Genomic DNA, 14,893 nt, shown 5'->3' on the forward strand with positions numbered 1-14,893 from the left:
AGAAAAAAGTCAGTGAGTATGACATATAAATCGTTTCAGTTCTTAGTATAAATTAGAGGGGGAGTAAGTTACATATAATGGGGATTGAACACTAAACTCCTTGGTCCAAAATGAAGCGCTTAATCCGTTAGGCCACCACTTGAAAAGCTTAAACATCGTTTCTACATTGCCTTGTGTTTGGCGGCCTCTAGTGGCAGAAACTGGTAATACATGCCTGTAAATGCACTAAACGCGACTAGGCTTCGTGACACATCGCGCTTGCTGCAGCTTATCTAGCGTTATAGCGCGATAAATGTACAAAACAGAGTGACTCCATCTGTATCTTTAGTGTATTTTCAAAGTCTTGAGATCTTAAAGATATATTAACCTTTATTAAACTCTCCACTCCGCCTTCCCCCTGTTGCTTTATTATGTCTAGTAATGTAGTTAAAACAAGTATTGTAATGTAGAGCATTTTAAACTTCTTGAACATATATTTTATATTTAATAAAGTATTTTAAAAAAAATTGGTTCTTAAAAAGGAGATGTCCTGCAGCTAGGGCACCAGAATTTGTACCCTGGGTACCGTGACACTGACAATTGCATACTTTACTCAACTATTCACTCGACCCCCATCTTCTGGCAATGGGGACAATAATTTTTATAACCCAGTTTTTTAATTATCATATATTTATTGCCACCTTTTTTGTCTTTTTCATTTTGAATTAGTGCAATATAACTCATCACTGATCTGCAGGACAGATGTAGCCATTAGACTTCTCCTCATCTAAAATCCAGCCCACCAAGGGGAAATTCATTTTGGGACCTCTTTGGAGGTCATGACTCATAAATTATTCTTTTCCTTTGTAGAACTTCTAGTTTTATGGTATTGGGCAAAGGGGTCAGAAGATCATTGCCTGTTGTAGGCCTTTTTGTACTTTTGGGTAAAAATACACACTGGGGTTCAATAAAACCCTTTAAAGATCTGATTAGATGCAACATAGATGAATGATCATTTGCTTTGTGTCTATTTTGAGTTGATATCTAAGCTAAGGTGGGTGAGATCAGCAAAAATCACACTGAGCAGACTGTGCTTATTTAAAAACAAAGATGGGGAGTACATTAGAGTATTTTTAGACATCTGGATCTATTAAATCTATCTATTACTAAAACTATTTTTTTGTCTTCAAATATTAGTTTAGATCTTCAGCAAGCAAGAATTCAGACAGATCATAGTGCTCAGCTCAGATCTACCATTCAATCTCCATTAGCTCATAAAGGTCATACAATAAAGGTGGTGGATAATAATAGGTCCAATACGCAGAACTTTACTGCAAAACTCAAGTGCTTTAATGTGTCACGACATGTTTCGAGCTGAGCTCTTTCTCAAGTGACTTGAGAAAGAGCTCAGCTCGAAACATGTCATGACACATTAAAGCACTTGAGTTTTGCAGTAAAGTTCTGCGTATTGGACCTATTATTATCCACCTCCTTTATTGTTTGATTATATTGCTTCACTGGACGGAAGCCGTGATTATAGGTTTACCTACTGAATCTATCGTTACTTGGTGTTGCATAGCTCAGAAAGGTGTTCAACTGCTCAAAGCTGTGGAATTCACATTTTATGAAAATCGACATTTACATACTGATTAAGGTTTTTTTGCCACCAATAGTCAATTTTATGTTTCTTTCAGGTCTAAATAAAATTATGAAGCATTTTGGCAGAAATATACAGAATAAAAGTCCAGCACTTGAGGTGAGTATGGCAAATATCTCCACACACACAGTGTTTTTGCCTTTGGTGCTCAGATAGGCCGGGATCATTGTGATCCAAACACTGCAGAAGAGCAACATGCTGAAAGTGATGTACTTGGCCTCATTAAAACTGTCCGGTAATGTCCGAGCTAAAAATGCTAAAACAAAACTAACAGCTGCCAGAAGCCCCATATACCCAATAACTGAGTAAAAGCCAATAGCTGAGCCCTCATTGCACTGAATGATGATGGTTCCAGGGTAAGTGTGAATGTCCAGATCCTGAAAGGGAGGAGAAATGACCAACCAAGTCATGCAGATTATTATTTGAATGGATGAGCAGAACAAGACTACAGAATTGGACAGTTTGAATCCCACCCATTTTCTCCATGAGCTCCCTGGTTTGGTGGCTTTGAAAGCAACACAAACCATGATAGTCTTGGCCAGGAGAGAAGAGACAGCTATGGAGAAGGTGATTCCAAAAGTGATGATGCGCAGCATACAGGTTATATCCACAGGGCGACCGAGGAACAGAAACACACTGAGGAAGCTCAGCTTGATGGAGACAAGGAGGAGGAAGCTCAGGCTCCTGTTGTTGGCTCTCACTATGGGGGTGTCCTGGTATTTAATGAAAATTCCTAATACCAGTACAGTTATTAAAAAAAAAATAACTGAGAACATTAAATAAAGAACTGAAATCACATCCTCAGAATATGACAGAAATTCTATTATTTTTGCAGTGCACCGTCTCTTTTTCTTAGTAGGCCATTCCATGTCTGGGCATCTGATGCAGTTTTCACTGTCTGAAAATATTAAAAGTGCATTGAGAGGAGTAAAGAAAGCATCAGGACACAATTTAAAAAAAAAATTGCTAATAACATTGGCAAAGTTAGACAAGGAAAAATTTCACACTTCTTTCATAATTGCAGGTAAAGTTGTTTTACCGTGTTACCCAGTAGAAATGTTACAGAGCAACGCTTTTGAAATAAAAACAAAAAAAAAACAAAAGTGGTATAAAAGTGATCCCTTTATTGGCTAACTAATATAATCATAACAAGCTTTCAGAACATTTTAGTTCCCTTTTCAAGCTGATTACAATGAAGCTGTGCTGTTCTCTGGTATATAAATATATATATACAACATTCAGCTCATAGGTCAATGACCAACAAAAAGGAATATCAATCTATGTGTGAGGTGTAAAGTCATTTACGAGGGGATCTGCAAGAGACAAGCAGATAAGGCACAAGATAATGTGGGTCAGAGGCTGAGTATAAATTAGGGCTGAATCATTGTGGAGTGTAGAATCAAAGGAATTCCATATGATCTCTTAGTCCATAGCAAGACATGTTGGTATTTCTGACCTGGTGCAGTCCTTTCTTAGTCCACATAATTAGCCATTAATACAAGGCTATGATTATATTAGTTAGCCAATAAAGATATCACCTTTATACCAATTTTGTTATTTTTTTTTATTTCAAAAGGGTTGACTTGTAACACTTCTTTCATAAATATGGCCCATAGCCTTAAAAAGTAATATTTGCCATACCAGTTATATTGGACATTTCTCCCTCTGAACATGGGACACAATCATAGCAGCAGGCCTGGGCTCTGTCCCTTGGTGCCTTCCTGTAACCAGGGAGGCAACTGTCTGAACATTGGGATCTTGGAATCTAAAAACAAGAAAAATAAAATATGGAAGCTGGCATAGTTTATGTGGCATGTTATAGTAAAACAGCTATAAATATACTTTGGGGTGGACATGGTCTTGATCTGACACACAAGCAAATGCATATCATGATATAGGCATACTTATTACAAAGACTCAAATATTTGCACAAGGATACACGTACATGTTTCTCATATGTATTGACTATATATATATATATATATATGTATGTATGTACACTCATGGATTGGGCATTTTATACCTGCTAAGTGGCTGATCTCAAGCATTGTAAATTCCCACACAAAGTTAGGAAATTAGGGTTGTCAACTATCAAGATGGTGTGTCGCTCTTTATATCTATACACGCAGGGCCACAAAAGTAAGCTATAAATACAGTATGCACTGTTTTTATTTGGGTTCACTATAGTCAACAATTTCTATAAAACTTTGCATTTGTAAAATATTATGTAAAACAATCTGTCTAGAAAACCATCTCTGGCCCTGGAACTGGTCCTCTACTGGGTGCCACCAGGTATAACTGCATCAAAATCCAGGGGGCAATGGTTGGAGTCAAACATGTAACTAGCAGAAGTGTTTTCTCATGAACAGATTAACTATCATAAACTGTAAAAGTGAGGCAAACTTTTAAAAAGAAAAAGGTCAAAAACCAAGAGAGGGAAGAAGTCTAGAATTGGGATCTAAAATATCAGGATTCAGAAGACAGAGCACCCAGGCTCAAACAGACTTGACCAACAACAGGAAGATCATCTGCTCAAATATGGGAATTATGTAGAATAGTGTATTTACTTGGCTATTGTTGGTCTTCCATCTTATTGATCCTTTGTCCAGTTTCTGATCTGATGGAGCCCATGGTATAAAGAGGCCAATATTTGTCACATTAATACGTCCATCCATATCTAGCAGGCAGTTATAGATCAGGTACTGACTGACATGTTCCCCATTCTCAACATAAACAGAAGTTTTATCCTCAGGGATATCATAGCGAAGATCTCTAAGGTAACGATGTAACTGTTAAATAAATAACGCAATAAAAAAACCATCAGTAAATTCTATGTTTTAAACAAAACAAACAATATTTAGTTGAACATTTTTAATTACCGTATATACTCGAGTATAAGCCGAGATTTTCAGCCCCCAAAATATACTTATTTACTTATACTCGGGTCAAGCACAAAAACGGTTGCCGGCGTCTAAGAATAGTCGCCGGCGTCCAAGAATAGTCGCCAGCGTCCAAGAATAGTCGCCAGCGTCCAAGAATAGTTGCCAGCGTCCAAGAATAGTCTCAAGGAATAGTCGCTGGCATCCAAGAATGGTCGTCGGCGTCCAAAAACGAGATGCCGGCACCTCCAATGGGAGCAGAAACCCTCAATTTTTTGATTGAAACTTACCAGAAGCTGCTGCATTTATTATACTCGGCTTATACTCGAGTCAATAAGCTTTCCCAGTTTTTGGAGGTAAAATTAGGTACCTCGGCTTATACTCGGGACGGCTTATACTCGAGTATATACGGTATATACTTTATAGTACTTAAAATGATTGTGCCTTTTATTATGCAACAAAGGCTGTTGAGTGGAGATGACATATTATATATATGCTCAGATACTACACATAGGGGGGTTATTTACTAAAGTTCAGTGGGCTTTTTGGGGCAAAACTCTAATTTTCCAGGGTTTTTTTTAGAGCTCAATTTTTTTGGGGGATTTATTAAATGCTGCAAAATATCAGAATCCAAATATCCGCCATTTATATAATACAATGGGAGAGTTCCCTACCCTATTTGGTATTTTCTGTGGTCTGTGCTGGAATTAGCCTGAAAATCTGACAATTTTGGGCTTGAATCTGAAAAATCATATGATTTGTGAAAAAGCTCAGAAAAAATTGTACAATTTGTGTTTTTGCACGATTTTTTCAAGTTAGTCTCAATTCGATTACATCTTGCTCTTTTAATAATAATTAAGGTCAGATGGTGGATTCTAGTTCGTCGGACTTTTATTCTTATTTTAAAAAACAAATCCAAAAAATTCAGATTTAATTTTTTTTTTAATTTGAAATTCTTTTAATTTGACGTAAACTTGAATGTGATGAAACATATATTTACACACAATTAGCAATTCAGAAACATACAGTATCTATATTATGTACAAAAATGGGGGGGGGGTGGAAGCACTCTCAAGGCTAAGTTATAGTATATTTAAGTATGATGGAAGTGCTAGTTTTAATGCACATTCCCTGATCCCCTGTCTCAAAAGTAAGTTTACAAAACAGGGGTTTTTAGTTACAAAGTCATGATCATAAAGTTGAAAAGCCACCATACCACGTCATGGTAAACCCCATATGGCGGTCCCTAACTTATTTGCCTCTGGCCATAGTATAAAAAGTCTTACTTCTCTACATAGTAGCATTATCTGTAATCAGTGTCTGTTGAACCTTGGTTTCAGTATAAAGGATCTATCCAGCTTTGAAGGGAGAGGAATTGCCCAAACCCATGGGAATGTGCATTAAAACTAGCACTTCCATTATACTTAAATATACGATAACTTAGCCTTTAGAGTGCTTCCACACCCCCCCCCCATTTTTGTACACAGTATCTATATTATTGTCTCAGTAAGGATGAATATGAAGTTGGCTTTCTAGAGTGTTTTATATTAATTTCTGTTTTTAACTTAATGACAAATATCACTATTGATATAAAATGTGTCACAAGACACAAGACAAAAACAATATTTTAGGTTAGCATTTGGTGCCCTGTAAAACTGACAGTTAATTAGATAATTCATACCATTTAGAGTTACATTGGCATTGATGGATGAAGAAGAACTGCATGCTGGTAGAAGCATGGGAACATGGAAGACATGGGTTGATGATTACCTGGAATTTGTACACTATTTTGCTTGTAAGTGCTTGCTTGCTGTGTGAGAAGTGAATATCATGTAGTGCACGAGACATTGTATTAACTGAAAGAAGAACACGGGGGGAATAGAACTTATTGTCAAACTGGTGAAGATGTGAAATGCGTTCCCATCCAGTGCAGTTCTGAAGTTTGCGTTTGTACATTTTTGCAAACAAATCATGATTCATTTGGTCTTTTGACAAACAAGAATAGTATCGTATCCAAATATTTTCAAGTAGTTTGTCTTTGGGGTATTTTAACGGGTAGATGTTCTCAAGAAAAAGTCTTCTTTCAGGACTATCAAGAGAATAAGAGAAATATTGCAGCAAACCTAAGCAACCCATAAATAATTTTGGTGCATAATCCAGGATGTGACTGTTGGCTGCGACAGTAAAAGAAACAATGATGGTCTTTTTGCTGAAAGCATCTGACAAGAGACTAAGCCCTCCTATCATATCCATTGAAGCTGTTCCACAGAAGACAATCACACTGGTTAAGGAGTTTTGAATGATTTCCTTGTAAGGCTCATAATTAACATCGGTATTATAATTATGTATCTTTATATGGAACTCCACGCATATTCCATTGTTGGAGAGATGATGTGACAGTAGCTTAAGGTCTTCATTGTTCTCACTAAATCTAATGATTCCAACCCAGGTCCAGCCAAAATATTTCAGTAATTTACTCAAAGCAAAATAATGACTGTTATCACTTTCTACTGTTCTGAAAAAGTATGGAAAGGCAACTCTGTTACTCAGCAAAGATCCTGTAGCTCCATAACTGATCTGTGTTGAGACAGAAGATCCAAATTAGCCATCTTTCCCAAACCTATACTATTTGCACATATTAAATATTGTTCTTTTTTTAAAGTATCCCCTCAATAAATAGGCAAAATACACAACATGGACAATAGTATGTGGACACCTACCATTCCAATATATTGTTCCTATAGATGAAGCTGTTTCTCCCACTTGCTGTTATAACTGCCTTTACTCTTCTGGGAAGTTCTCAAGTTGTTTCCATTCAACCACAAGATAATTTGAGAGTTTAGGCACTGATGTTGGGGATCAGGTCTGGCTCACATGGGGAGCCACATTTATCAAAGTTTGGATTTAAAATTCATGTGTTTTTCAAAGCTCTCATAAACTCCCATGAACTCAAAATTTAATATAAAAATCAATTTTTGTAAACTCAGATGTATAGGATCAACCAAAAAATTTAAATCAAATTAGAATCAAGTTTTTTCCCCGAAAAAAAACTTTAATGTCAGGAAGGCTGCAAACAACTCCAAAATGATCCCTGGATGTCTCCCATTGACTTAAACAGCAATTTGACAGGTTTTAGGTGGTGAATAGTCAAATTTGAGTTCTTAAAGAACCAAAGTATAATAAATCCAAACAATTTAATTTGAATTTATTAAAAACGCAAATCAAATTTGAATAACTCTCTAGTCGAATTTGACAGTTTTGACCATAAAAAACTTGAAAATTTGAATTTTGAATTTACTATTAGACCCTTGATAAATCTGCCTTCAGGGTTACAATTCTTTCTAAAGTTATTAAGTTGTATTGAGGTCAATACTCTTTGTAGGTTAGTCAAGTTTTTCCACTCTCTTCAAAGCAATTATATAAGGACCCTATATTGTATAAGGGGGTAATAACATGCCAAAAAATAAAATAACCAAACAAGGTATCCACATATTTTTGAGTAATTACTGTAACTCAGCTTTTAATAACTTTTTCAGAGTAAACTAAATTGTCATGGTCAGATAGCTACTGAAACTTTATTACCTATTAGAAAAAAAAAATACGCTTACAAATAAATTTTCTAAAGATTCAGAAAAATACTTATTAGCTACAGATTTTAGCAACTGCCACTTTCAAGATATAAACCATCCCCTACCTGCTCTCATTCATAGCAATAAGTCATTGTCAAGTGCTTTGTCTCTCTCTGTCTTGGAGAACAGTTTACAACCCAGTTACAGCCTCTTACTCACTCCTGAGGCAGAACTGTAGGAAGCAAAGAATGAAAAGTGTTGTAATCTAAATTAGATGCAAAGTTTGCAAGTAACAACACTATTTATTATTTCACTTGCTCCCAAGCACACCTTGAACTGGATACCAATGTGCCTGGTCAGCCTGCTCTGATGAATCATGTGCAATTACTTTTATCTATGACAGACAAACCCTAAATCTACCCCAACTTGTGGTGGTAATTCCAGGGTTTCAACAGCAGTTTACATACAGGTCGGAGTGAGGCCATGAAATGTGTTAAGTGTTGGTATGGTGACAAATCTGCTTGTCTTTAATAGGGATGCACCGAATCCAGGATTCGGTTCGGGATTCGGCCAGGATTCGGACTTTTTCAGCAGGATTCGGATTCGGCCGAATCCTTCTGCCCGGCCGAACCGAATCCGAATCCTAATTTGCAGATGCAAATTAGGGGCAGGGAGGGAAATTGTGTGACTTTTTGTCAGAAAACAAGGAAGTAAAAAATGTTTTCCCCTTCCCACCCCTAATTTGCATATGCAAATTAGGGTTCGAATTCGGTTCGGTATTCGGCCGAATCCTTTGTGAAGGATTCGGGGCTTCGGCCGAATCCAAAAAAGTGGATTCGGTGCATCCCTAGTCTTTAAATATAATTACTTTAAAAATGTACTAAATTAAATATTCTTGATTTGGTCTGTGAATGGTGCTATGACTGAGGAGATTTTTCGCTTATTCGGGAAGCATTGATCACATTTTAGCACAGAATAAGTCCTGGTCTAGCGATGGCATCTGGATGAGCTCTCATTTTTTGTTTTTCAACTGGGTCAATAGTTTCAACAGACAAGAACAGAATTGAACCACATGCTAATGGTGTTTGGAAAATTGTAAGGGCCAATCCAGGCCTAAATTGCGATAGCACCAAATGCCCCACTTGGGTTCAACTATGTTTATTGAATGGAGCAGGCACTCAATGAAGGGAATCTTTCACCAGGTAGTTAATTCAAAGTGAACAAAGTTTATTGTGTCCACAGCCTTATGCGTTTCGTGTTACAAACACTTATTTATAGCCCTATGGGCCCATGATTAAGTGTTTGTAACACGAAACATGTAAATCTATGGACACAATAACATTTTTTCACTTTGAACTAATTGCCTGGTGGAAAATTGCCTTCACTGAGTGCCTGCTCCAAAGAATTTTCGGTTTGTCTGATCCCTGTGCTGAGGGCTCAGGGCAGTGCACCTGGGCCTCTTCCATTATGTGGTCACTTTCTACTTGGAGACCCTAACCTCAGACTTATTAATATGTTTATTGTATAACAGAGGGCTCTGGCTTGGTTTGCCCTCACATTAGGGGTCAATTACCTGAGGAAAATAGGAATTCCGACTGGCTATAATGAAAATTAAACAGAAATAAACACATGGTGCAATTTCTCTAACCATTTCCCCCACAGTTACATTGAGAAAGAGGAAATAACATTAGTCACAGATAGTAGTTAAAGATAACAGAATAAAAAAAGTTGTTTATCAATGTTCAAAATTAAAATTGGTGCGACAATTTGAATTTTTTGAGCAAAAACGCACAAATTCAAATTTTATTTTTAAAACCTTGAATGTTTTGTATTTATTAAGCACAAAAAACTCCAAAAATCTGGAATCTAAAAGTATGTCAGTTAATGTAAAGAGTTGTCCTAGGCAAAATTCAACCCATTTTTTTAATTAGAGATTTTTGAGGGTTTTTTTGAGCTTGTAAACTCACAAATTAAATTTTTTGAGCTTGTAAACTCACAAATTCAAGGTATTCACGTTTTTCCATGCTTGCATTCGATCAAGTTTTTTGTTATGATTTTTTAATAAATAACCAAGCACTCAAGTTTTTTTTAAAAACGTTTATTCGAAGTAGAAAAAAACCTTTAAAACCCTCACACATGCATTTTTGTTAAATAAGCCCAAAAGAATGTTGTAAGACACAAAATAAAAGGACTTTTCTGTTTCATAAACCCACATCTGTATTTGTTTTATTTTATTTTTTTTACTCACCTGGGCATAGCCAAACAGGCTTAGAATCTGGGCTATAGGTACAGTTGTATCTGAAGTGAGATCCCCAATAAATCCAGCAATGTTTCTCTTTCCCACACAGGAGTAATTGGGAACCGGCTCCCTGGTACCAGATAATATTTGGAACACACTCCTCACAGCCTTCCTCGGGTCCCCACAGGAATCGTATATGTGGTATCCCAGAGTCACATTGGCTAAAAGGACTGGGTCATTGTTTATTTTCTCGATAGCAAATATAAAATCCACCAGTTGTCTGTAAAACTGTAGCATAGCACTGAGGAAATAAATAATTGATGAATTAAAGGCCGATCAAAATTAAGTCGAAGTTATTCTTGGGTCGAATAGGTCCATTTTCGAACGAATAGGTCCGTGTACAAATCAAAGGAATAGCGCATTCATTTGAATTCAATTCAAAGTTTTTCCCCCAAAAAAACTTTGATTTTTCAGAGTCCACCAATTCACTCCAAGTAGGTTGTAGGAGGTCCCCATAGGCTAAAACAGCAATTCGGCAGGTTTTACATGGTGAATGGTCAAAGTCAAATTTTTAAAGTGACAGTACATGATAAATTTTTATTTTTTTTTCAAATTCAAATCGAATGTTGGGCTATTCTCTAGTCAAAGTACAAATATTAGCTTGAAATTCGAATTTTTTTCATTTGAATTTTCACTTCGACCTTTGATAAATCTGCCCCATAATGAAATAACGAAAGGCACTGCAAAGTTTGGAGCCATTGGAACATTGCTGTAGGCCTTCAAATTTTGAAGGCCTTCAAAAGTCAGTGAGACTGTTATAAAGAATGGAATGCTAAAGGGATTTAATATTAACAGTGAAATGGGCACTACCCTAAAGGCCTGAACGAGGTGTACATCTTCTGTACGTGATGAAAGATGAAAAAAGGCAAAAAAAAATCATTGGGGTCTATTGAGAAATGGCATTCCCCATATAGAAGCATTCAGAGATCCACCAGTAATGTCATATAAAAGAAATAAGACTATAGGGGTATGCTTGTAAAATCTGATGTAGGAGGTAATCACAAGAAACAACAACTTCTGCGTCCCAGAAACAATGGATCCTTCCCTTGCCTATCCTGTAGCTGTTGTTCCAATTGCCTTAAGGGAGATACAGTGTACCACCCACGCAAGGGTGCCCCTATTAAAATTAAGGGCTATTATACTTGTACGTCCACTTTTGTGGTCTATGTTATTAAGTGCACTTGTGGTCAATTTTATGTAGAACAAACTACCAGGATGGTCAGATAAAGGATCCGGGATCACAAATCAGCTATCAAGCTGAAGAAAAAGGATCAAGCTGTGGCTGCCCATTTCCATGAAAAAGGCCATGGGGTTCAACAGTTAAAATTCCAGGTAATAGATAGTGTACCAATATTACGCCAAGGTGGTGATAGAGCAAAAGAGCTCTTAATTAAGGAAGCTAAATGGATTCGCACTTTGGAAACTCTAGAACCCCATGGCCTTAATCGTGAATACGATTTGCACCCGATATTTAGATAATTCTTTGTTTTTAACAATAGTTGAGTATTGTATTTCATTTTAATATTGATTTTAATGGTGTCATTACTTTATCGCTTGCAGATTGTGGATGAGTCAAGACGGATTTGAAAGAAAAAACATATCCAGTTAGACACAGAAATAAAAGGATAACCAAGAAATAGATAAGTGACACAGTCTGTTTTACAACAATGTATGTTTTCATTGGTGGAGAGCCTCCCTTTCCCTGTAGACTCTACATTTAAATAATCTGATGGAGGAAACACACACTCAAATACAGATGAAAACTCACTTAGACACACACATACACAAACAATAAATAAAAACGTGTTCCTACTCATTATGTTTTCTTTACAGTTTGTTGTCTTGAAAATGTTGAATTTACCTTACACACATCAAACTTTCAGGACCTTCATCAGACTCACTAAATGGAATTATGAAAGAGTTCACAGTTAGTATTCCTCCAATAGTGACATCTCCTTCATGAATATATTCATATTCCTCATATGCCTCAATGATACTCAGTCGACAGGCAGGATCAACAAAAACAATGGGAAATTTACAGAGTATCACAATCAGTCCTACCAGGTATTTCAGCTTCAGTAAGAACAAGGATAGAGCGATGGCACCCAACATTTTATTCCCAATCAAAGGATCAAAAGATTAGAGTTCACAGTTGTCCAAAGAAGAACACAGTAACCAACTGCAGGTGTAGAACAGAGTAAGGGGACTGGCTAATCTAACATTCATTTTATAGAGAACAGAGAGAGAATTTACACAGTATCCTGAACACAGGCACCTACGAGATCTTTGGACTATTCTGAAATTGTTGCATTTATCATCTGGGTCTGTAAAAATATATTTTAAGTGTTTCAAGTAGGAATTGCTTAACTTAGGTTGTTATAAACAATTTAAGGCATCAGTATCATAGAATAAAATTGACCATTTGGAAAAGCGGAGTCAAGTTGTCACAGTCGACACCTTATGGCAATGGTTGTTACCTGTCCTGGAATGAGGTCTTGGGGAATGTTACCCTCAACTCCTGGACTATATATATATATACACCTTAAATAAACCTGTGAAATTCCAGTCATATCTAATGAATAGTGATGGGCAAATCTCTTGCGTTTTGCTTCTCTGAAAAATTCACTAAATTCCTTAAAGATTAGCAAAAGTGCGAAAAATTTGCGAAACTGGTTTGACGCGAATGACGATTTTGTCAGGTGTTGAAATTCGACCATCGAAGTAAAATCCTTCGACTTCGAATATCGAAGTCGAAGGATTTACCGCATTAAGTACGACCGAAAGATCGAAGGATTAAATCCTTCAAATCGAACGATTCGAAGGATTTTAATCCATCGATCAAATGATTTTCCTTCAATCACAAATTGGCTAGAAAGCCTATGGGGACCTTCCCCATAGGCTAACATTGATGTTCAGTAGGTTTTAGGTGGCGAAGTAGGTGTTCAAAGTTTTTTTTTAAGAGACAGTACTTCAAATATCGAATGGTCGAATAGAACGGTTTTTAGTTTGAATCATTCGATTCGAAGTCATAGTCGAAGGTCAAAGTAGCTAATTCGATGGTCGAAGTAGCCAAAAAAATACTTCGAAATTCAAAGTATTTTTTATTCTAATCCTTCACTCGAGCTAAGTAAATGTGCCCCTTATTGTAGTCAATTCCAGGCAGTAGTTCAATTGGCAGGCAGCAAAGGATCGTGGAAACAGATAAGAGTCAAAGTCCAGGAATACAATCAGGAACAATTTAGAAACACACAGGAACCAAGGTAGAAATTCCTATAAACAGGCATTGAACACATGACCTGGAAGTCAATTGTGCTGGCATGAAGACCACGTGGGTCATGGGCACCGCCATCTTGGATGTGATTCCACCGGAGATTGGAGCACCAACGGACGCTCTTGACACTCAACAAGTATAAAGATACTCTGCTCTGTGAGAACTGGCCATACGTTTCTAGATCTTTAGATTCGATTACAGAAGAAGTGCTACAATAACTTTTTAGTTTACCTTTCTGTTTTGAATTTTTTTCATCATCCCGGCTTCTTCTAGACTTACTAAAGAGACATTGTATTTGAGATCAGATGTACCTGTTATGTTTCCCCATTGGCACATTATACACAGGTATAACAGCAAATTGGTTGCCCTTCTATTTTAGCTTTCCTGAATCCAGACTTACAGGGAATGGACAAACTGTGGGGTAGAATAGAGACATGCATTTAATTTATAATAATAAACATGGGGAAAAACATTAGGCAGTTGCTCTAATAAATACATTATTTCCATGACAAAAAGGGACCATCCTTAGTGTTCGTTAGTCTAAGTAAGTTTTGTGTTTGGAGTCAGCAGTATAGGTTAGCTGTGACATAATCATTGGGGTTTTCTTACTGGCTGGATTCAGATATGAAGTTGAATAGCATTGCAGCAAACTGAGGTCACTAAATTTAGTATCTCTACATGGACAAGTGCTTACCTTTTGCAAACCTGATGCAACCCTACTTGCACTAATGTTGGAGCCTTAAGTTTCTCAGAAGTATACTAGTGCTCCGCTGGAGAAGGACATCCATGGAGAGCAAACAGTTCTGAGAACAACTACAGGGATTTTCTTCTTGATGAGGCTTTTATGGGGAGTGGCCTGAAAATCAAGATGGAAACAGTAACATCAAAAAAAAATAATTGTAAATATAATACGGAAAAAAATACCACCAACACTTATTAAACTTTAAAAACTTAAAACTCTGCGCCTCTCTTCAGAAAAGGCAACAGGGCAACGATCTATCATGCCGCGCTCAGTTCTCCTCCTTGGCTATCTCCTATAAGGAAGGCAGGGAGGAGAACTCAAGCTCTACATGATGGATCACCCTATCGCCTTTTCTGAAGAGGAGCACAAGCAGAGTTTTGGTAAGATATTTTTTTTTTTTTTTTGTAACTTGCATTTTATTGATTTTCATGAAAACAAGAAAAGTACAGACAAGGTCAGTGATGCCAGATAGTTAAGGTAAGTAACAATGGAATATC

At 36.8% G+C, this 14,893-nt stretch overlaps 1 protein-coding gene across 1 annotated transcript; it reads right to left on the reverse strand.

The window, feature by feature from the left end:
- Window positions 1-1,674: 1,674 nt before the first annotated feature.
- Window positions 1,675-12,495, reverse strand: LOC121400421 (vomeronasal type-2 receptor 26-like; the record flags this gene model as incomplete). The annotated part of the gene is made up of 6 exons (XM_041583503.1): window positions 12,245-12,495; window positions 10,333-10,624; window positions 6,286-7,092; window positions 4,204-4,425; window positions 3,278-3,401; window positions 1,675-2,534 (listed from the first exon to the last, which is right to left on the reverse strand). Coding segments are annotated over exons 1-6 (2,556 nt in total), but the record flags the coding sequence as incomplete, so codon positions are not given.
- Window positions 12,496-14,893: the final 2,398 nt, after the last annotated feature.

This window comes from Xenopus laevis, chromosome 1L (assembly GCF_017654675.1).
Source record: "Xenopus laevis strain J_2021 chromosome 1L, Xenopus_laevis_v10.1, whole genome shotgun sequence".
NCBI lineage: Eukaryota > Metazoa > Chordata > Amphibia > Anura > Pipidae > Xenopus > Xenopus laevis.